Source organism: Hippocampus comes, unplaced genomic scaffold (assembly GCF_001891065.2).
Source record: "Hippocampus comes isolate QL1 unplaced genomic scaffold, H_comes_QL1_v1.1 scaffold238, whole genome shotgun sequence".
Lineage (NCBI taxonomy): Eukaryota > Metazoa > Chordata > Actinopteri > Syngnathiformes > Syngnathidae > Hippocampus > Hippocampus comes.
Genome location: NW_017806177.1, coordinates 228,122 through 249,218, shown reverse-complemented (window position 1 = coordinate 249,218; position 21,097 = coordinate 228,122). Strand labels below are relative to the sequence as shown.

At 43.7% G+C, this 21,097-nt stretch overlaps 3 protein-coding genes across 6 annotated transcripts in view; 1 reads left to right on the top strand and 2 right to left on the bottom strand.

Moving 5' to 3' along the window:
* Positions 1 to 1,250, top strand: part of LOC109532524 (MAPK regulated corepressor interacting protein 2-like) — a 3,948-nt gene extending 2,698 nt beyond the window's left edge. Inside the window, exons 4-5 of the mRNA XM_019897380.1 lie at positions 581 to 691; positions 887 to 1,250. Coding sequence (XP_019752939.1) covers positions 581 to 691; positions 887 to 957 — 182 coding nt within the window. The 3' untranslated portion in view covers positions 958 to 1,250. The remainder of the gene's footprint in view (positions 1 to 580; positions 692 to 886) is intronic.
* trap1 (TNF receptor-associated protein 1) lies at positions 816 to 13,970 on the bottom strand. 2 transcript variants are annotated; one of them, XM_019897359.1, is made up of 18 exons: positions 13,747 to 13,970; positions 12,744 to 12,914; positions 12,577 to 12,659; positions 11,776 to 11,916; positions 9,161 to 9,232; positions 8,604 to 8,764; positions 7,326 to 7,435; positions 7,170 to 7,243; positions 5,873 to 6,028; positions 5,675 to 5,795; positions 5,514 to 5,583; positions 4,442 to 4,589; positions 4,178 to 4,363; positions 3,329 to 3,467; positions 3,153 to 3,238; positions 2,915 to 3,060; positions 2,448 to 2,520; positions 816 to 1,522 (listed from the first exon to the last, which is right to left on the bottom strand). In XM_019897359.1, the coding sequence occupies exons 1-18, from the start codon at positions 13,865 to 13,867 to the stop codon at positions 1,421 to 1,423; spliced, it is 2,160 nt and encodes a 719-aa protein (XP_019752918.1). In that variant the 5' UTR covers positions 13,868 to 13,970; the 3' UTR covers positions 816 to 1,420. The 2 variants fall into 2 exon arrangements, with proteins under 2 accessions (XP_019752918.1, XP_019752917.1); XM_019897358.1 differs by lacking the exons at positions 11,776 to 11,916; positions 12,577 to 12,659; positions 12,744 to 12,914; positions 13,747 to 13,970 and adding exons at positions 10,046 to 10,186; positions 10,612 to 10,694; positions 10,779 to 10,986.
* Positions 13,971 to 14,527: 557 nt separating this feature from the next.
* The window catches only part of LOC109532549 (CREB-binding protein-like), a 22,159-nt gene continuing 15,589 nt past the window's right edge, over positions 14,528 to 21,097 (bottom strand). For all 3 annotated transcript variants that reach the window (XM_019897422.1, XM_019897419.1, XM_019897421.1), the window contains 3 exons: positions 20,625 to 20,786; positions 18,883 to 19,164; positions 14,528 to 17,711 (listed from right to left, as the gene is read on the bottom strand). In XM_019897422.1, coding sequence (XP_019752981.1) covers positions 15,414 to 17,711; positions 18,883 to 19,164; positions 20,625 to 20,786 — 2,742 coding nt within the window. In that variant the 3' untranslated portion in view covers positions 14,528 to 15,413. The remainder of the gene's footprint in view (positions 17,712 to 18,882; positions 19,165 to 20,624; positions 20,787 to 21,097) is intronic.

The following is a 21,097-nucleotide window of genomic DNA, read 5'->3' as shown; positions in this document are numbered from 1 at the left end:
CACAGCAGAGAGCAGCGGACAATCTACTGCTGAGGCTCGCTTAGCTTGAGTGGAGTCGCCACAACAGTAATACCCTCGCCTCGCATTCTCATGGCCTCGCCATATCTTGGAGATTTCGAAATTTCGGCCCGAACGGAAGCCATAAAGGGTACACGTGTGCACACAAAAGGAAGATTAATCATTGAATGTCGAGTATTTGAATAGCGTTTTGTGTAAACTAATTCATGCTTGATCGGCCAAGTGCGCGCGTGTGTGTGTTACACACACACACACACGTATATACACATTTATTTATTTATTTATTTTCCCCGGAATTTTCAGAAAAGTCCACTTTCATCTCATTTTTTTATACAACAAGTGGTTGACTTACATTGTTTTGGTAGTGTTTAGGAATACTGCTAGTCCTAATTTAGCGACATCAAAGTCTTGACTTTAGATCAGAATCAGATTTATTGGCCATGTATGCAAGAAACGCACAAGGAATTGACTTCATGGTTACAACCCGTTCAGAGGACAGAACGAGAACTCTTGTCGCCGTTTATCATCATTGATGAGTTTTGTGATGCAATCCTACATGCAGCCTGGCAGGAGGCAATCCAACAGGAGCAAGGCGACGTCCGGGGAACAGGAGAGGAGGGAAACGCTACGGCGGTCCACTACAAAGACGACACTCCAAGCCCTCACATGGATGGTCAGTATGATCAATTGCTCATGTCTAGGTGGCACCGGACAGAATGACGGTGAAGCTATATCTTGGGAATGGTAAAACTACTCAATCATTTTACATACACAAATTATAATTGACTAAGACTTGATATTTTTATGACATTTTCTTTTCTTTTGAACTCCATATTCACAATAGTGATTGTTCCTGTCTTCTCCTCAGACTTTGTGCCCATCGATCTGGACGAGTGGTGGGCGCAGCGCTTCCTTGCCAACATAGACAAACTTTCCTGACATCACCCGGGTGGGGGAGTTTCTGGATCTGGACAAGACGGGTCTGGAGACGGCAGGCCCGAAACGCAGAAAAGGCCCATTTTGGAGAGGCTCGCAAACGGACACAAAACGGCAGCCTGGATGCCGGAGCTCAAAGTACAGGCGCTCGCTTTCCCCTCCACTTGAACTGCGGCCATTTTGATTTGGCGGCTTCAGATGTGAAAACGGGAGGATGTCTCTTGTATATGACATACGTGTAATGTTACTTTTTTGTGTAAAAATGTGACCATGTTTTCCAAGAAGCTGCCATCTTATTTTGTATTCCTTCTTTGGTTTGCCATCCTCAAAAATGCAATGGGAGGTTAACTCTGAGTTAAAAAACAAACTAACAAAAACAAAAAAGTGCTGATGGAAAAGCTCGAATCTCCCATTTGCATTTCAGAGCCACAAAAATCTGCAAAAAAAGAGTACTTGTCTTTTCCTCTCAGTGCTTCTCCAACGCTTTTGTCAGCAGGTCGTTGAGGCGGGAAATCATTGGCCGGGGATCGTCGGTCAAGCCCGCCGTGATCATGGCGTTGTCGTAAATCTGAACAAAAGTCAAGTGAAAGTGGTCAAGTGCAGCGTCGGTTGAACATTTCAGGTCAAATTCAGAGTTCTTAAACTTTTGGAACCTGCAATCTCTGAAATGTTTGGTTCAATGCAGAATTATTATAATAGATTCTTAAACTCCTCATATTCCATGACTTATTTTTTTAACCACATTTTCTTGAAAACTTTCCGACCAATCCAGCATTGTTTGCTTTGAATTTGAGGGCCACATTCAGAATTGTTCAACATTTGGGCCACCTTGAAATGTCATACAGTCGAACCTCGAGGGGCATAACGAATCTGAACGTTATAACGGTAGTTAGTTGGAACCATTTCCAATAAAATGGCCGCCAACCACAATGTATAAAATACAGTATGAACATTTATAGATGTAAAACCATGAACATATAATACAGTATAAACATGTCAATTACAAATATGTGTATACAGTCTGAAGAAAACTTTCAGCCAGCAAATGTACATTTAGTTCAAAAGCAAAGTTGTGGCGGCAGTTAGCTTCCGGCGGTTCGGTGTACCAAAGGCATTTTTAATTTTTTGTGGGAAAGAAATCTGGTTGTTATAATGAAGGTGATGTTATAATGGTGTTTGTTGTAAGCTAAATTGGCAAAAGGAAAATGAACTACTTGAAATCGCTTTGAAATGTGAACGTTACAGGGGTGAAAACATGAATGGGGTACATTGAAAAGAGGTCCGACTGTATCAAAATCCTTTTGCAGGTGTATTTGAGACCAGATTTTCTTTGCAATTTGTATACAATTTTGAGTTGTTCTACTTTTCTTTGAGATCTTAAGTTGACTCCCCCCAAGTTAAATTCCGAAGCTCTTCTATGCCTGATAAGCAGAGCTTCTCACTAGGTGTGGCGTCTTAGTGCTCAATGTTTAATAATGTTGAAGGCTCATTACCTGTTCAAGTAGCAGTGCGGCCAGTTCATTGTTGGAGTCCTTAAGCGCGTGTAACTTCTTGATCAGATCATGTCTACACCGTAGAAAGACATCACAGTTAACCAATGATGGGCTGTGGATTTTGTTCCTCTGTCTTGCGTGGGGGGGATCTACGTTGACGAAGCTATGTCTTTATATCACCACTATCATGCCACAATTAAAGAAACCATCAATGCTACAAAAAACAAAACACATCTCAGTGTTGCGGACATACTCCCGAAGCAGTTCACAACCATCCAAAAGAACAAATTGAAGCTCCTCTGCTCAATTCACCATAAGCGCTTGGCACGCGGATGCCACCAGATGGCGCCAAAGTAACTGTTTCAATGTTAGACAAGACTTTTGGCCTGAGCTCAAAATTAGGGCAGTTTTCACAGCAGTCATTTTGATAATACAAAACGTTTTGGTGTGAAGTTCCGCACTCTCACCCTGTGTTGATCTCCAGAGTGGGCTGCAGTATCTGGGCTCTCTCCTCGGCACTGCGAGCCAGCTGCTGCGTACGTAGGAAATGGCGTGCGGCGCCCATTTCTAGTACCGTGATCATGGCGGGGTGCGTGTCCAGGCGAGGGGTAAGCTGAAAATAACAGTCGGACATTTGTTTGAAAGAGTCCGCTTCGCCGTAAATGACATCAGCGCATTTTTTTTTTTTTTTTTTTTTGCTTTTACCTTGACGTTAGTGACCCGAGGGCCCAGGGCATTCTTCATCCACGCCGTCAAGTCGTCGGCCTGCTCCTGAGTCAGGCGCTCCGATGCTGGCCAAAAGAAAAGGATCACAGAGAATCAGGGTTGCGGCGGGCACCCGATCATAAGCAAGATAAATTCAATAATGAAGCGCAGCGCACCTGGTTTGCTGTCCTCAAACTTCTCCTCCTTGTAGTGGTCCACCACAATGTCCGTCTCCACCGAGATTAGCTTCTTCTTGTCAAACTCCCTCAGGTGAAGCAAGGTCAGCTCGTCGAACTGCTCGTAGCAGAACAGCACCTGAGATGGATAAGCACAAACATGGCGATTTGTGGTCGTTACAATAAGGGTGTCTTCACAAAGTAATTACAAATTTGGAAGACCTTCGACAGAAGGTAGGACTCTGTGTGCTTTGTTAACACATTGAGTTTTTACCTCTTTTATTGGCAACATTTTTTTTTCAAGAAAAACAATTTAGGGTGTCATTGTGTCATCATATTAGCACACACACACACACACACACACACACACACACACACACACACACACACACACACACACACACACACACACACACACACACACACACACACGCAGTCAAACCTCGGTTTTCGTCCATAATCTGTTCCAGAAGGCTGTTCGAAAACCGAAATTGTTCGAAAACCGGAACCACGCTCTTTTTAAAATAAAAATGTTTACTGAACACGTCTGCTCACAATGGAAAGCAACACGAGGAGGAAGCGTCACTTCCTCGTGTAAGGAAGGCGAGAGGAGTCAAATGGTGCATTCAAGTGCACTCAGTTTGTTCGAGAACTGAAATTTGTTCGTCATCCGAGGCATGAAAAACTTGAAATTTTTGGTCGAAAACTGAATTGGTCGAGAACTGAGACGTTCGAAAACTGAGCTTTGACTGTATAGACAAAACAATTTTCGATTCAGACAGCCCTCATCAAGGTATCCGAACATTGCCCCTGTACTATCTGGTGATAAAATAAGTCGTCGCGACTCACCTCCATGTCTTTCTGCTTCATTGCCTCAAAGTAGGGCGAGTGCTCCGCGAGATGGCGGTTGGGGGCGCACAGGTAGTAGATGTTGCGGGTTCCCGCCTTCATGCGGGAGGCGTACTCGGTTAGATTGGTGTGCTGGCCCGCCGGCAGTGCCGACGATTCGTAGCGGAGCAGCTTGGCGATATCCTCCTGCGCAAATGCGGCAACCGGAATTAGCGCCAGGAGGACACGCTTGGTCATGTGAGCGGGTGACGAAGTCAGAATCACCTTGACGTCCTGCTCATGGGTAGTGACGATGCCCTCGCGCATGAAGAGGCCGTAGTCCTCGAAGAATTTGTTGTACTTCTCCGGCTCCTTCCTGCTCTGGTCCAGCAGGAAACGGATCACCCTCTGCTGCAGGATGTCACGGAGCTTCCTGGAAGGGCGCAAGATGAAGGCAAGTGGCAGAAAAGAGCGCATTAGCACAAATGGGGTGGCAAAAGTGTAGGAATTTGGAAGTTGGAAAAATTCGGCAATTTAATGATTGACTCAGTATACAATGACGATATAGTTGAGGAAACTACATTTTAGCACAGGGGTGTCAAACTCATTTTTGTCGTGGGACACATTGGAGTCACCGTTTCTCTTGGGAGAGCCATTATGACCTTCAGACCACATGAAGAAGTCAAGAAAAATCGTTTCTTCAACGATTGTTGAAGTGACTGTGATGAGGACTTTGGTCACAAGAAAATGCTTACATGTTATTTTTTTTACATTGGAGAATTTGAAATTTTAAGATTAGATTTTCATCAATCATGGAAGTTGACATGCTTGAATTTCTTTCGCAGGCCACATAAAATGATGCGGTGAGCCAGATCTGGCCCCGGGGCCTTGCGTTTGACACCTGTGTTTTAGCACAATACTGATTAACAGTAGATTTTTAGAAAGTACAATTGAAGAGGAGTAATTTTTATGTCCCACAGTGATTTTTATTCTTCCATGATATTAAGAGGTTGTCCAATAAAAGATTTTTCGCTTGACAAGAGTCCTTTTTACAAAAATACATCTATGAAAATGTCATGCAAGGGTGCAATGATAAATTGACAAATAATTGATTTTCAAATTAATCGATCATTGTTTTGAGAATCAAATAATTATTTAGAGACCTTGTTCAAATAAAAAATGTACAATTTCTCCGAATTTCAATTTGAATGAAATAAAATGCAGACATACGAATCTTGCCCAACGCAATGACAATACAAACGGGATCAAATGTAAATAAAAGGCAACATTTGGCTGAGCTTAAGTGATGCCGATGTCCGCGGTGACTCGTTCGATCAGCTCTTCAATGAGGTCGTACCTGATGAGGGCGCTCTCCTGCAGCAGCTCTCTGCTCAGATTGAGCGGGATGTCTTCGCTGTCCACCACACCTAATGCACGGACACAACGTGAAGGTCAAACAAGGATGAGATTCACGGTTCAGATCGGAGGCGCCACAAGCTCCGGGTAGAGGTGACGAACCTCGGAGGAAGCGCAGCCACTTGGGCAGGATGTCGGCGGCTTTGGTCTGGATGAGAACCTTCCTGCTGTAGAGCGCCACGCTGGAGCCCATCTCCCTGCTCACGTCAAACATGGACGGCTTCTGCTCGCAGGAAGACACAGGTTCAAGAAAGTTGGCCAACGAAGGCGTTCGCCTCACAAGTGAAAACCCTCCATCACCGTTTCAGGGACGTAGAAGATGCTGCGGATGTTGAGTGGGGCGTCGGCGCGGTAGTGCAGCGTGTAGCGCGGCTTGTCATAGGCCTGCGCCACAAAGCGGTAGAACTCCTCGTGCTGCCAGTCGCTGATCTCTTTGGGCTCCATCATCCACAACGCCTGAACACAAGTCAATGGTATTAATGTTTTGATCCCACGGAAGTCAAATTGAGATCTTATTCACCCATTTCCCATCAAAATAAAGATCTTGCAGTCACAAATTAGAATCACATTAGAGCCTGTTTTCATCCAAACATTCCCCGAAACTGAAAATGTGAGCCGTCAAAGGTTTTTTGTAAGTGCTCTATATAAATACAGTTGTTACATAGAGTTATGTTTTGTACAGTCATGTGATTCTTCTGCTTTTATTAATCGATTGTTAAGTGATCTAAATGAAAGTCCCCGCAAAAAAAAAAAAAAAAATCTAATGGAAGGGAGGAGTCAGCCATGTTGAATATGCCGATATACAGTCATACCCCAGTTTTCGACCGTAATCCGTTCCAGAAGGGTGTTCGAAAAGCGATTTGTTCGAAATCCGAAACTATTTTATTAGCCCATGATTCGGGGCTAATACACTATGCAGAAATAAGCATCACTTCCTCATGTATGGAAGCCGAGAGTAGTCGGGTGTCGAATTCGGGTTTGCTCAGTCTGGTCAAAAACCAGTTTTCGGTCATAATCCGAGGCGTAAAAATCTCAAATTTTCTGGTCGAAATCCGATATGGTCGAGAACAAAGACGTTCGGAAACCGAGGTTTGACTGTATTTGCCAGTTTTTAGGAATGAAGGGTTAGCCAGCATAAGATGTCTTTTCTTTTTTTTGGAAACGTCACAGCTTTAAATGACAATGTATGGTCAAATCTGTCATGCATAAGCTTTGAAATCTAAAAAAAACAACACAAAAAAACCTCAAAAACCCGATGATTGTTTTCCAATTAGCATCAAAAATATGTTTCGGGACACATGACACCACTGCATATTAAAATTTGCTTTTGAACAGTGAAATTAAAGCCTTAATTTTGGAAAATCAAATCCCCAGATGCCCTATTAATAAGGCCAGGAACTAATTATATAGAATGTATTATTGTTTGTATGGATGTTTCCCAACACTTAGTTAAATCACAGAATTATAACAATAAGGCAATGTACGGGAAATCAATCAATTCAGCCCAGAATCATCCAAATTGTACCCTCCCACCATTTGTATAAAGTTTACCATATCCTCAAGAAACAAAGATGTAGTATGCGAGCTAACTACCCACCTGCAGAGTATTGAGCCGGCGACCGTTGAGGAAAATGGGGAAGCTGACAAAGTTGCTGTACTTGGTCACAACGTCTGGAAGGAGACACAAACGCTTCTGATTTTGTCTGAGCGAAATGGACGGAGGTAGGGATGAACATTGGAGGGAGGAACATACCTTTGACTCTGTCCTCGGAGGCAAACTCCTTGCAGTCGTCTTTGAGGTGCAACACAATCTTTGTTCCCTGTTGGACACCGCTGGCTTCGGCGATCTCAAAGGCGCCCGAGCTAAAGTGCAATGTCAGCAAAACAAATGTCACATTGGTGGTAATGGACTTTCTCTAGGGATCTTGTTATTAAAAACATATTCAACGACACTGAAGTGCATGGGCAAATGTACCGTAAAATCCTCAATGTAATATGCACCCGTGTCTAATACGTCCTCCCAGCCCCCCAAACATCAGCGTTAAAAAAAAAAAAAAAAAAAATCCCCCCCCTCTGGCAAGAAAAATAGGCCACTTTTTTTAAAAAGCGACCTTGCGATGCTACGTAAATCCATTTCCAATTAGGAGCATAACAACGCAAAGTCAATGTGTATGTGATTGAAACATTATTTTTGATTCCTTTTTTCATATGTTCTCAAAAACACACTAGCCAGTGGCTTTGATAGGTAGTGGCTCCATCAATTTACCTGGCTCAAGCATACTGAGGAAGGCATGCATTGCGCACTATTGCAACACAGGTGGATATGGACCCCAGTGCGCTTGAAGGCTGCTTCAAAATAATCTGAGTGTCTCAAACCAAAGTGGCCCCATCACACAAGCAATGAGGCAATCATTCTTCGGTGCAAGTTTTAATAAATAGATGCTTTAAGATGATAATAGTCATATCCTTAATGGGACTCTTAACTTAAAGTACGTTTCCTGTAAAGAGAGTGAGCCCGTTGAATATAGAGAATACATGCATGTCGTGGCGCATGGTCAGGATGGTACCACCTCCGCCTCAATTAGAGTCAGAAAAAACCCTGGTAGTTACTGTCTAAACAAGGTGAAAATATTTTGCGTCATATTAACACTGGTGTATAAACCCAACAATCTGAGATGTTTTTTTTTTTTGGGGGGGGGGGGGGGTATTTCACACAGGAATTTACGGTATACATGTTATAATATGAGGAGGTGATTATATATATAGATGTGATTTTCACAGTCATATTAGCCCAGTAAGAGAATCCAAAAGGCCCATGTGACCCGCAATGAAAATTTGTTGTTTGGTCAGAAAAATGCCTCTAACATCCATAAGAAGTGAACAAAAATTGTACGTTTTGGACAGGTCTTCTGTTAAAATGAAAACAAATCCATCTAGCAAGAAAGAAGGAGTAGACAAACTCAATTTGCATTAGTTGGTCACCCACTCCAAAAAAAATATATATATTTATATACAGTATATCTCCGCTCACCCGTCGGAGGACCACTTGAACCCGGGTGAGCCGGACTCGGCGGCCCGCGAGTAGACGTCTACGCGGTCGGCCACCATGAAGGCTGAGTAGAAGCCGACGCCAAACTGCCCGATGATTGTGCTGCTGGCCTCCGTTTGGTTCTGAAGCGCATCCAAGAAGGCCTACAGAGATCAGGGAGGACTTGGGTGAGTCTTGTTGAGCACATACAGATAAGTAAGCCAAATCTGAGCATTTTTCCTCTCTTCTAATCAAAGTCGCCAAAGGACAGAATCTCACAAGTCTCGATAACATTATCCCGAGTGATTATCATGTGCAGTTAGTCATACTTCTCTGGATTTTCATGTGTGTGGAGCACTGTGTTCTCAACTAAACTACACAAAGTAAGAGTAGCAAGAACACATTTTCAATTATTTCTATGTTAAATGTGGCATCTCACATAAAAAAAAAAAAAAAATTAAAAAAAAAGGGGGGGGCAGGGTTTAAGATGAGAAAAATCGGTATGTGTGCACCTCTCTTTATACATGTGCAGGGTATACAAAATAAGTAAGTGCAGCTACCTTGGAACCTGAGCGGGCGATGGTACCCAGGTTTGCAACCAGCTCCTCTTGGTTCATCCCCACTCCCGTGTCCTGTTGAAATTGAAAAATAAAATCCTTCCATATTGTATGACGTTCAACCAATAGGGGGCAGTACTGGCCAGAAAAGACAGATTAATGACAGTAAGTATAGTCACACGTACAATGTATTCACGGGCCAGATTTTCGTTATAGTTTTCCTTGGAGGGTCGTTATGACTGAAACCATATCAATAAGTTATTTTTTAAGTTATTGTAATGAGGGGTTTGGTAACAAGAAAATGCTTACAGCATCATTCTTATTTATTTCAAATGACAATTTGAAATTTTGGCAGAGATTTTCGCAAGCATCATGAAAGTTGACATCTTTGATTTGCTTTCGCGGTCCACATAAAATAATGTGGCAGGCCTTGAGTTTGATACCTGCAACCTACACAATCTATAACACGGGTATCATACTGTGGTGTCCCTAATTAATTGTAAGGCATTTTTTATAACTCTCCATGGATATGGGGGGACTGAATGACATTTTTTTTTTAAATCCCTTCCCAGGACGGATGGTTGGTGAGCTTGAAAATACAAATATTTTTACTGGGATAGACATGTTTGCAAAAATTGGTGACATTTTGTACAAGGCCCCTGAAAAGCCAGGGGCTTTGGTACCACAAAAATTTAACTGTTAAATTTAGAAACTGAGCATTCTCTCATGTAGGTGTAGAAGTATCTGATATTGTGCCAAAAAAAGCAAATACAATTTTGACAACGAAGGAATATTTATGCAACATTTAGGCCTTTCATTACCATATTATTTCTTGCATGTCTCATATGTTAGTGTAACAAAGTTGCCTGAAATAAATTGTGCTCACACCTGTATGGTGAAGGTGCCCTTGGCAACATCCGTCTGCAGGTGGATCTCCATGGGAGCCGTCTGGCCCCCTGCAGTGACCAGTTTGTGGCGCAGTTTCTCCAGAGCATCACTGCCGTTGGAGATGAGCTCCCTGATGAACACCTAGAAGGGAGAAAAGAGACGAAAGGTGGACATTCTGTATGGGTGGGTTGATAATTGGCTAGTGATGTGAAAATTAAGCTTCAAATTTGCTTCATGAACCAGTTGTATTTTTTGACTCCTCTAAATGGCACTGCTGATTTAAATAAAGGGATTTAAGAAATTGCAAGTCAGTGTACTTTCAGCCCAATGTTGAAAAGAGAGATCGAGATGAGTCAAAAAACACCACTCGTTCATGAAACAAATTCAGCTTTATTTTCAAATCACTAGAACTGGTCATTTATGTTATTTCACATTAGATGTTAGCATTTTTAGACATATAAAGTGTTTACAGCATGTGAGGTAATTTTTTTGGGGGGGGGGGCTTTTATATATGGTTCAATATCACGGACAGGGCTATTCAAGGTCATGGTACACACTTATCTTACCTCCTTCTCTGAATACAGAGACCTGGCAACAATGTCCAGAAGCTTCTTAGTCTCGGCCTGAAATTCATGTTTGGAGAAGGTGCCTGGATAGATCAGAAGCAAGAACATTAAAAAAAAATCCTTTAATAGACCCAAACAATGTATATACTTTGTACAAGCTCCAGCACCTTGCACAGTCTCTGAATCGCTGATGATGGTGTGCAAGGGCTCCTCCTCGGGCTCCTTCTCAGCCTCCTGTGTGCTGTAGAAAGACTGCTGCTTGAGCCAAGGGAACGCCTGCTGAGGACGCCACAAGCTGGGCCGGCTGCTCCAACTCTGCTGGCGTTCAACCTGTGTGTCTAGCAACCACAAGATGTCCATTTACACAGTAACCAGAAAAAGAGACTTACACCTTGTGTATTTAAAACAACTACATTGCTTTAAATGTCCGCTATCTCACTACTAACACACAATTATAAAATGGATGTATGAACGAATTACATCAATGTGGTGGTGAACACAAATGGTGCAGCAACACTTGTAGACATAAAAAAGTTATTTTTTAAGTTATTGTAATGAGGGGTTTGGTAACAAGAAAATGCTTACAGCATCATTCTTATTTATTTCAAATGACAATTTGAAATTTTGGCAGAGATTTTCGCAAGCATCATGAAAGTTGACATCTTTGATTTGCTTTCGCGGTCCACATAAAATAATGTGGCAGGCCTTGAGTTTGATACCTGCAACCTACACAATCTATAACACGGGTATCATACTGTGGTGTCCCTAATTAATTGTAAGGCATTTTTTATAACTCTCCATGGATATGGGGGGACTGAATGACATTTTTTTTTTAAATCCCTTCCCAGGACGGATGGTTGGTGAGCTTGAAAATACAAATATTTTTACTGGGATAGACATGTTTGCAAAAATTGGTGACATTTTGTACAAGGCCCCTGAAAAGCCAGGGGCTTTGGTACCACAAAAATTTAACTGTTAAATTTAGAAACTGAGCATTCTCTCATGTAGGTGTAGAAGTATCTGATATTGTGCCAAAAAAAGCAAATACAATTTTGACAACGAAGGAATATTTATGCAACATTTAGGCCTTTCATTACCATATTATTTCTTGCATGTCTCATATGTTAGTGTAACAAAGTTGCCTGAAATAAATTGTGCTCACACCTGTATGGTGAAGGTGCCCTTGGCAACATCCGTCTGCAGGTGGATCTCCATGGGAGCCGTCTGGCCCCCTGCAGTGACCAGTTTGTGGCGCAGTTTCTCCAGAGCATCACTGCCGTTGGAGATGAGCTCCCTGATGAACACCTAGAAGGGAGAAAAGAGACGAAAGGTGGACATTCTGTATGGGTGGGTTGATAATTGGCTAGTGATGTGAAAATTAAGCTTCAAATTTGCTTCATGAACCAGTTGTATTTTTTGACTCCTCTAAATGGCACTGCTGATTTAAATAAAGGGATTTAAGAAATTGCAAGTCAGTGTACTTTCAGCCCAATGTTGAAAAGAGAGATCGAGATGAGTCAAAAAACACCACTCGTTCATGAAACAAATTCAGCTTTATTTTCAAATCACTAGAACTGGTCATTTATGTTATTTCACATTAGATGTTAGCATTTTTAGACATATAAAGTGTTTACAGCATGTGAGGTAATTTTTTTGGGGGGGGGGCTTTTATATATGGTTCAATATCACGGACAGGGCTATTCAAGGTCATGGTACACACTTATCTTACCTCCTTCTCTGAATACAGAGACCTGGCAACAATGTCCAGAAGCTTCTTAGTCTCGGCCTGAAATTCATGTTTGGAGAAGGTGCCTGGATAGATCAGAAGCAAGAACATTAAAAAAAAATCCTTTAATAGACCCAAACAATGTATATACTTTGTACAAGCTCCGGGGGGGGGGCTTTTATATATGGTTCAATATCACGGACAGGGCTATTCAAGGTCATGGTACACACTTATCTTACCTCCTTCTCTGAATACAGAGACCTGGCAACAATGTCCAGAAGCTTCTTAGTCTCGGCCTGAAATTCATGTTTGGAGAAGGTGCCTGGATAGATCAGAAGCAAGAACATTAAAAAAAAATCCTTTAATAGACCCAAACAATGTATATACTTTGTACAAGCTCCAGCACCTTGCACAGTCTCTGAATCGCTGATGATGGTGTGCAAGGGCTCCTCCTCGGGCTCCTTCTCAGCCTCCTGTGTGCTGTAGAAAGACTGCTGCTTGAGCCAAGGGAACGCCTGCTGAGGACGCCACAAGCTGGGCCGGCTGCTCCAACTCTGCTGGCGTTCAACCTGTGTGTCTAGCAACCACAAGATGTCCATTTACACAGTAACCAGAAAAAGAGACTTACACCTTGTGTATTTAAAACAACTACATTGCTTTAAATGTCCGCTATCTCACTACTAACACACAATTATAAAATGGATGTATGAACGAATTACATCAATGTGGTGGTGAACACAAATGGTGCAGCAACACTTGTAGACATAAAACAGAACAATACTCACAGTCAAAATGTTGCAGAACTTACATATGTACATTATGATCATTAGACAGACACAAGACAAGTGAAAGACTGAATGTATTGCTATTATGTTGGAATACAAATCAATGGCAGAGAATTGCTGAGGATTGTAGCTGCTAAGACTCTAGCTGACCACCACTGGCGTGGTCTAGTTTTTCAGGCTTTGACTCTTTTTACAAATCAACATGGCAAATGCCTCAAAAGACTCAATGATTCCTCACCCCATCTCTATGAGAAATACTGTTTCACACTTTATTTATATCGAGACATAAAGCAATATCTAAGATGGGAAAACAATTATTTGGGAGGAACAGTATTTTCTGATAATTTCGCGTCAGCCAACTCGAAGTATTGCGCATTTATATACATACTGTCAGTATGACTTTGCTACAGCATAAGTGATGGACGACGGCGCATGACGTAGCCATTGTTTTACGTCACTCAGCACCGCACGAAATGGAACTTGTAAACTCTACGAGAAGAGTCAAAGAGGCTAACAATTAGAAGTAAATTGACCTGTCCGCAATCTCCGTGTCAATTATGTAAAGGTACGGAAATTACATGCGAGGCTGTGGCTGTTAGCGCGGCAAGGTTAGCACACAATTACCCTGTGTCAAGGAGCGCGAGACACAAGCGCTATATCCTCGTACGCATGGCGGAACCCTCCGAGTGGTCCATGCGGACAAAGACGTGATACCAAATCGGGACAAAGTGAGGAAGCGGGACATGGTGACAGTGAAGAAGAGACACTGGGAAGCAGCTGTCAACCCACTAACTGGTGCTACTGTCCCACAACACGCTGAACAAACAGCACTCGTTGCTGAAGGGCCCCACACCGGGTCCTTATGGCGGAAGATGTCAAACACACTGCCTGTTCACAAATAGCGAAAATTCCAAAAAAAAAAACCCCAAGAATATGAAATCCTGAATCGCTTTGTTTGTGAGTTACACATTTTTTTTTATTGCTGAAGTGACTTATTTGCGCAAATTTAATGCAGCATTTAAAATGGATTATTAACACTAATATTAATATGGTAATTTATCTTCAAGGTCACAGTAGTCAATTGGAAAAGTGGTGACCCCCCCCCCCATGTCATTACATTTAATTTATTAAATGTATAATCTTCTTAACTCACCTGGGTTAAGGTTTTAAATCGTGGGTTGAAGACTAGGTTATTCTTTTAAAACTAGTGTGAAGGTGTTAAGTCAAAGTGTGGGTTTGCATGTACTATTCTGCTTTTATTGGGGGTGGGGGGCGGGGGATATTCATTCATCAATATTAAAAATAAAAACATTAAAAAGTTGTGCCAGAAAGAGAAATCAAGAAATGGTCAGATAAATTCTTCGGTCGAAGAAATTTGTCAGACAAAAGAGAAATGACCAAGAGAGTCTGTGGCACACAGGTTTATTAAACAATATGGTATATAAGTAGGAAATGAGCCATCTTGAACCAGTTTTTACAGTGATTTCTTCTTATTTTCTGCATATTTACAGTGCTGTTGAGCTGTGTGATTTACATTAGAGGACAGGTCATTGTGGATTCAAGTTTAATGTAAGATAGAAAATGATACACATAACTGAACACAAATCAGCAGTTTCAACATGTTCATTTCTGACCACAGGCAAAAGAAGAACAAGACATGAAGAGAATTCATTGGGATCGAAAGAGAGACCAAGTGATTATTTGTACATATGCAAGACAAATACTGAGCCAAGGCCAGTAAATAAACGAACATTCTGGCTTTTGAACACCTGCCTGTTGTGTTTGTCTGTGTGCAATAGTTCCTAAATCTATACAAACACGGTAATCCTCCATAGAGTCTGCAAGCAGGAAGGAAAATTAAGGCTTTCCCAAAGGCAGTCCTTTTTGAAAAATGGCATATTGGAATAAATTAGCCTAGAACAAGAGAAACTGAGCAAAAAGTGAAACCTGGCAACCCCCCAAAATTTCCCAGTTTAACTTTACAGTCTTGCTCAACACAAATACAATAATTATTTGCAAAGATACAAAATGAAAAATAAAAGGAGATATTTTTTTGTTTCGAGAGGTTCTGTTAAAAAAGTCAATACCAGAGCATAAACAAATGAAAAACGTATTTCAACAACACAAAGACCAAAGCATCAATTCTTGCATGGCTGGTCTGAACCAAAAATATATCCTTTGTGTCTTCTTTGAAGCAGTGACGGGGAAGTCACACGTTGTTGGAATAAAAAGTAGTCCCTTGTTTCGCAGAAAGTTCACAAACATTGTGACTTGAATTTTCTCACTTTCTGCTACAATCCTTCGACAAATTTCTCCAGCGTGTCTCCCGTCGTGTCCCCAACCATGCCCATGTCAGTACTCAAACCCCCTCGGTTGGGTGTGTTAAGCTGCGGCAGCATGGCGCTCTGCTCTGGCGTCCCCATGTGTCCCTGCTCTAAGGGGCCTGACATGGGGCCCCCGATGATGGGATGAGGGGAGCTGGAGAGAAGGGCGCCGTGCTGGGGCGAGGGCTGTATCCGCGGGGAGGGACTGGAATGCGGGGGCTGCTGCGACGGCGGCCGAGGCGACTGGACCGGGGCCGGTGAGCGCACCTGGTTGCCCAAGGAGTTGCCCATGGCTTGGCCACTGGGAAGGTGAGCGACCGGTGCCTGCGCCTGGCCTTGGAGCATGTGGGGCTGGGGGCTCATGGCCTGGGCCGACGAGCCCATCTGCTGCTTCAACATTTGCTGCTGTTGCTGCTGGAGCATTCGCTGCTGTAGAAGGGTCTGGGCTCCGTCCATGCCCATGCCAGCTTGGCCCAATTGTGACGCGGGTGGGAGCTGGCCCATCGGCCCGATGCCTCCTTGCATAGCCATCTGCTGCTGCATCCTGAGCTGGGAGTAGCTTGCTGGCTGCTGCTGGGGGAAATGAGCGTGATGCTGAGGCATGCCTCCCTGTTGCTGCTGCGCCTGTTGCATGCGGAAGAGCTGCTGTCTGCGGTAAAGTTGAGGGTTCCCATTTTGAGCCACATTCATCATCTGGCCTTGGGGTCCCATGGGGGCCATACCCACCTGCTGCGGAGGCTGCTGCTGAGGGGGGATACCAGGCCTCTGCGCCTGCATCATGGCCTGCATCGCGGCCGCAGACCCTGGCATTGTTTGAGGGTTCTGCTGCTGCTGCTGTTGTTGCAGCGGCTGGTTGGCTTGGTACTTGGCTGTCCTCTGCTTGATGAAGGCGGCCATGAGCTGCGGGTTGGACTTGAGGATGTTCAAAACCTGCTGCTGCTGCGGGGGCGAACTGGGAGACTTGAGGGTGCGGAGTAGCTCCTGCAAGGCGTTGGGTGTGATGTTACCGGGCATCGCACGTGGGATATTCTGCTGCTGCTGCGGCGGCGTGGGCGTCATGCCCTGCTGCGAGGGCCCTTGTGGAGGCATGGTTCCGGGCATTTGGAGCCCCTGCGGCTGGGGCATCATGGCTCTCTGCATGAGCTGACCTTGCTGCACCATGGCGCCTCCCTGAGCCTGCTGGGGGGCCATGACGCCTTGCTGTGGAGGGCCCTGAGGTGGCTGTCCGGAAGGTTTCTGCATTGGACTCTGCATTCCGGGACCGCACTGGCTCTGCTGCATAGCCTGCATCACCTGGGGGCCCCGCATCATCTGCATCTGGCCCTGCATGGGGCCTATCATGCGTGGGTGGTTCATGGGCATCCCATTCATGGTGTAACTTTGCTGCTGCTGCTGTTGTTGTTGTTGTTGTTGTTGTTGTTGTTGTTGCTTTGCCTTTGCGGCCATCTCAATCTGTCTGGCCCCCTTCAAGGCCGTTAGCTGCTGCTGCTGTTGCTGCTGTTGTTGCTGCTGCTGTAGCGGCATCTGTTGCTGCTGCTGTAGCGGCAAACTGGGCAGAGGCGACTGCTGCTGATGTAGCGGGGATGACTGGGGGCCCGGTTTGCCCTGCGGGATGGGTGTTGGGGGCTGGCTGCTGCTGCGGCCGTTGATGGGGAAGCCTTGAACCATGTTGGCGGAGTTCGGGGGTGGCAACTGCTGCTGCAGCGGGGGCTGATTGGAAATGGGCTGCGGGGTCTGCGGCGTATGAGGCTGCTGCACAGAGTTAGGCGTGTCAGGGGCTGATGAGGTAGGTGGGGACGGCATGGGCATGCCCCTTCCTGCCATGGTGGCCATTCGGCGGCGCATCAGTTGAGCCTGCTGCAGGCGGTGCTGGATCTGCTGCTGACGGAGCTTGTGCTTGATATTGGGACAGAAGGGCACAGGGCACTTGTTCTCCTGACAGTGTTTGGCGTGGTAGCAGCATAACGCAATGAGCTGCTTGCACACAGGGCAGCCGCCATTGGTCTTGCGTTTGCAGCCCTTGGTGTGCTGAACCACCCGCTTCATCTTCTGACATGATGGCAGGGAGCAGTTGGCATTGCGGCACTGGCAGGCGTGGACCAGGGACTGAATGCAGCGCTGGATGCTGAGACGACGGCTCTCCTGCGGACTCTTGGAGGACTCTCCACCCTGGTTGTTGCTGTCGTCGTCCAAGTCCAAGCCCCACTTCACCATCTGGTGTTCGTGTCCCTTTGTGTTGTAGCAGTTAATGCATAGGTCGTAGTCCTGCAGCAGGAAAAAGAAAAACGACATCATGGGCATGTGGTAATCCATGGAGGACAGAGATAGAGACCCGCTGCAAACTTTGGGGGTGACACCCACAGTAATTGACACCACCTGTAAATGTTTAGAATTGCCTATACACAGGTAGTGGGTCTTGAGTTTATCGTGAAACCAAAATATTCAGTTTGGCATTCACAAATTTACATTTTCAGATTTTTATTTCCAGGGTGAACCTATCCTCCCCAAAAATTGTAGTGTTTTTTTTAGTGTCTCATCGGTAAAAGTACCACAGTGGTAATATATAAAGATGGAATTATAACTCAAACTATGACACCAAATCAGTTAAATATACCATATTGGCCCGAATATAAGAGGGCCCTGATTATTAGACTCTTTTTCAAGACTCAAGTTTGAAAAAAGACTTTTTGAACACCAAATTAAATTTTATACAGAAAATAATTACAGTACATCTTAAACAAATGATTATAACAATATATCAGAGAAAAAGCATGTTATTTTGCCTCATTCAAATCTTAATATCTGAACATTTAAATATGTAAACTAAAGTGCAATCACCTTCGTAAATGAATGGCTTCTGGTTTTTGAAATGTAAATTGCATCATAACTTCTCCTCAGCTTCCGGTTAACCTGGCCAATCTTCGACCCACTTTTCTCCAGATTGTTGCTAGGTTTCTCCATTTTCTGTTATCTCTTCCGTTATTTTCTTCTCTTTTCTTTCCGCTATTTTTTTTGTTCTTCGTGCTACCGCTATTTTTATTTTTATTCTTCGTGACAGGGGTTCACTTTGGCCTGGGGAGTCAAGTTCAGCATTCGCTTCAATGATATCTGGCGCCATCTAGTGTCGTGAATGGGTATAATGTCTAGACCCCGAATATAAGACGACCCTCACTTTTTCAGTCTTATTTCAATACAAAAAAAACACCGTCTTATATTCGGGCCAATACGGCATTGGCTTATCGAAATTTAATTGATGTAAAAATCATGCACCCAAAGTGCACATTTTCAAGCATGACAGGAACAGTACAAAACCACAAAAAGGTTTGTTTTAATTTGATAAAAAGTCCCCAAAAGTGCAAATAAGTGAATTTGTGCTGTAGATTACTGCACATTGAACCCGAGTTGAAATCTAATTTGCAACCTTTCCGCTGCCTACCTCACAGACGGTGCAGTGCCAGCGAGTCTCCACATGGTGCTTGCACTCATTGCACGTGTACACAAAGCGGTCCTGGCCCTGGTTGTGCAGTTCCACCAGCATGCACATGGTGCTCCACTTGCATCGCCGCAACGAGCTGAACTCCCAGTGCTTGTCTCGGGCCAGCGTCAGGAAGGAATCGCGGCCATCCATCAAGTCGCATGCCAACAGAGGGTCGGGGTCCATGATGGGAGGCAGGGTATTGATGACTGGCCCAGAATGAAGGTGGATGACAAAAAACACCTGGAAAGAGAAGAAACTGTTTTAAGACTGCTTTCCCATGTCACCTGTTCACAAAATGAAAATAGTGGAAGTCCAATGACTGAGAGATCAGCCCAACTTAAAAATAAAAATTTTTTTGGGACGACATCTTTCCGGATTCATTTAATGCACCCACCCCCCAAGAGTTCCCACGTGTCTTGATAAAAATATCCAAAGTTAAACAAATTATACTACAGTTAATATCCACTGATCACATTGGTTCAAATCACATGGTTTATGGGGGACAGTTATTGTATAACCGTTACGGTTGGAGCAAATATCCATGACAAGACATTTAGTGATGAAGGTGGTAGTTAACAGCTGAACTTATACAGTGGTAACTCTACTTACGAACATCTCTTCATACGATATGTTCAAGTTACGAAACTCCTCAACAGGAAAATATTGCCTCTTGTTACGAAAGAAATTTCAAGAGATGAAAGGACTGTTAGTCGCAGCTCCAAGTTTCCTGAACGCAACATAGTTATAGCTGCTCTGCCATTGGCTATGACCTAGCATCCCATTGGCTAAGAGGCACCTCTACCGTACGTGTCTGTGTGTAGAGATAAATAAATAGATAGATGTGTCGTTGCAGCAATCTCATCATTGGCCCATGAGGTGTTCCGATAGTTTTACATAAATGTGAACCACCCAGAAAAAGTGTTCACTAGTTGGGCGATCGCTCACTATGCTGACGTTTGCCTTGGACATTTTCAAAGAATTGTTAAAACCCGACAAAAGCAAACTTTCATGGATCAATTCTTTACAAAACGCCAGGACAAAACCACTTCTGAGAGGGAACATGAACTAAAAATGGCAAAAAAAAATGATGAAGACGCAGTTAAAAGTTGACCATCATTTTTATTCTTTATTCTTTGTTTTTTAGATTATGCACATCTCTCATTTATTGTGCAATAATCTAATTGTAACATGTATTTATTTCATATTTTGATGCCTTTCTATGCTTCAAAAACATTTGTGTGAATTTTGGGGGGCTTGGAACGGATTAGGGCATTTACACGGAAAACGCATCTCCACTTTAAAATTTTCTACTAAAGCAATTTCTTCCAGAATCAATTAATTTCGTAAGTTGAGGTACCAGTGTATGGCACAATAAGTGCCCAATTTAAGATAGTGGTTTGCAAAGTATACATTTAAAAATAAATATCAATGTTGCACCGAGTGAAAAACCTCTATAAAATGACTTCTAGTAAAGAGTAAATGAGAAGAGCAGTAGACCCACTGGAAGTTCTTGTTTACTATACAATAATATATGTGAGTGTGTGTGCGCGCGCGCACGCACACACACACACACACACACACACACACACACACACACACACACTTATTTTATGAATATTCGGTGCTTGCTGTTATGAATTTGACTCCATTTGCCTGTGAAAGTACGCTGAGCAAGGAGGAAGATTTGATGGCTCGCTCACCTCTTTATGCTTCTCCATTGTGGCATAGAGCTTTTGGGACAGATCATTAGCTACATTCGGCATCCCAGGCTTTTTCTTGTTGGCTCGACTGACACTGCTCTTATTTTTGTTGGTCTTCTTGTTGTTCTTCTTTTTGGCATTCTTGCTGTCAGCGTGGGCTCCCTTTGGAGTAAATGCACATGAATCAGAATGTGAAGGGTCGTTTGTGGAGACTCTCAGTCGTACAGGAAAGTTCCATCGTAGAAAGTGTTCTGTCAGTCGTCATCTGTACCTGTGGGTAAAAAACAAAAAACAAAAAAGGACGTTTCGCTTCTCTCACAGAAGCTTCGTCAGCGGTAGACAACCCTGAAGTCTCCGTGAAGACTCCGGGAAGTTGCTCTGCGCTAAAAGGCTGAGCGGAAGACAGAAGACTGAAGACTGAAGACTGAAGACAGAAGACTGAAGACTGAAGACTGAAGACAGAAGACAGAAGA

What these genes read in the sequence shown, in the direction of transcription:
- trap1 (XM_019897359.1), bottom strand. Translation starts at nt 13,867, where the DNA reads ATGTCCCGCTTCCTCACTTTGTCCCGATTTGGTATCACGTCTTTGTCC. An exon ending in CTCGCGCTCCTTGACACAGG is followed by an intron (nt 12,915 to 13,746) that starts GTAATTGTGTGC and finishes TGTGGTTGCTAG; the next exon opens with ACACACAGGTTGAACGCCAG. An exon ending in TCGCCCGCTCAGGTTCCAAG is followed by an intron (nt 8,765 to 9,160) that starts GTAGCTGCACTT and finishes TGATCTCTGTAG; the next exon opens with GCCTTCTTGGATGCGCTTCA.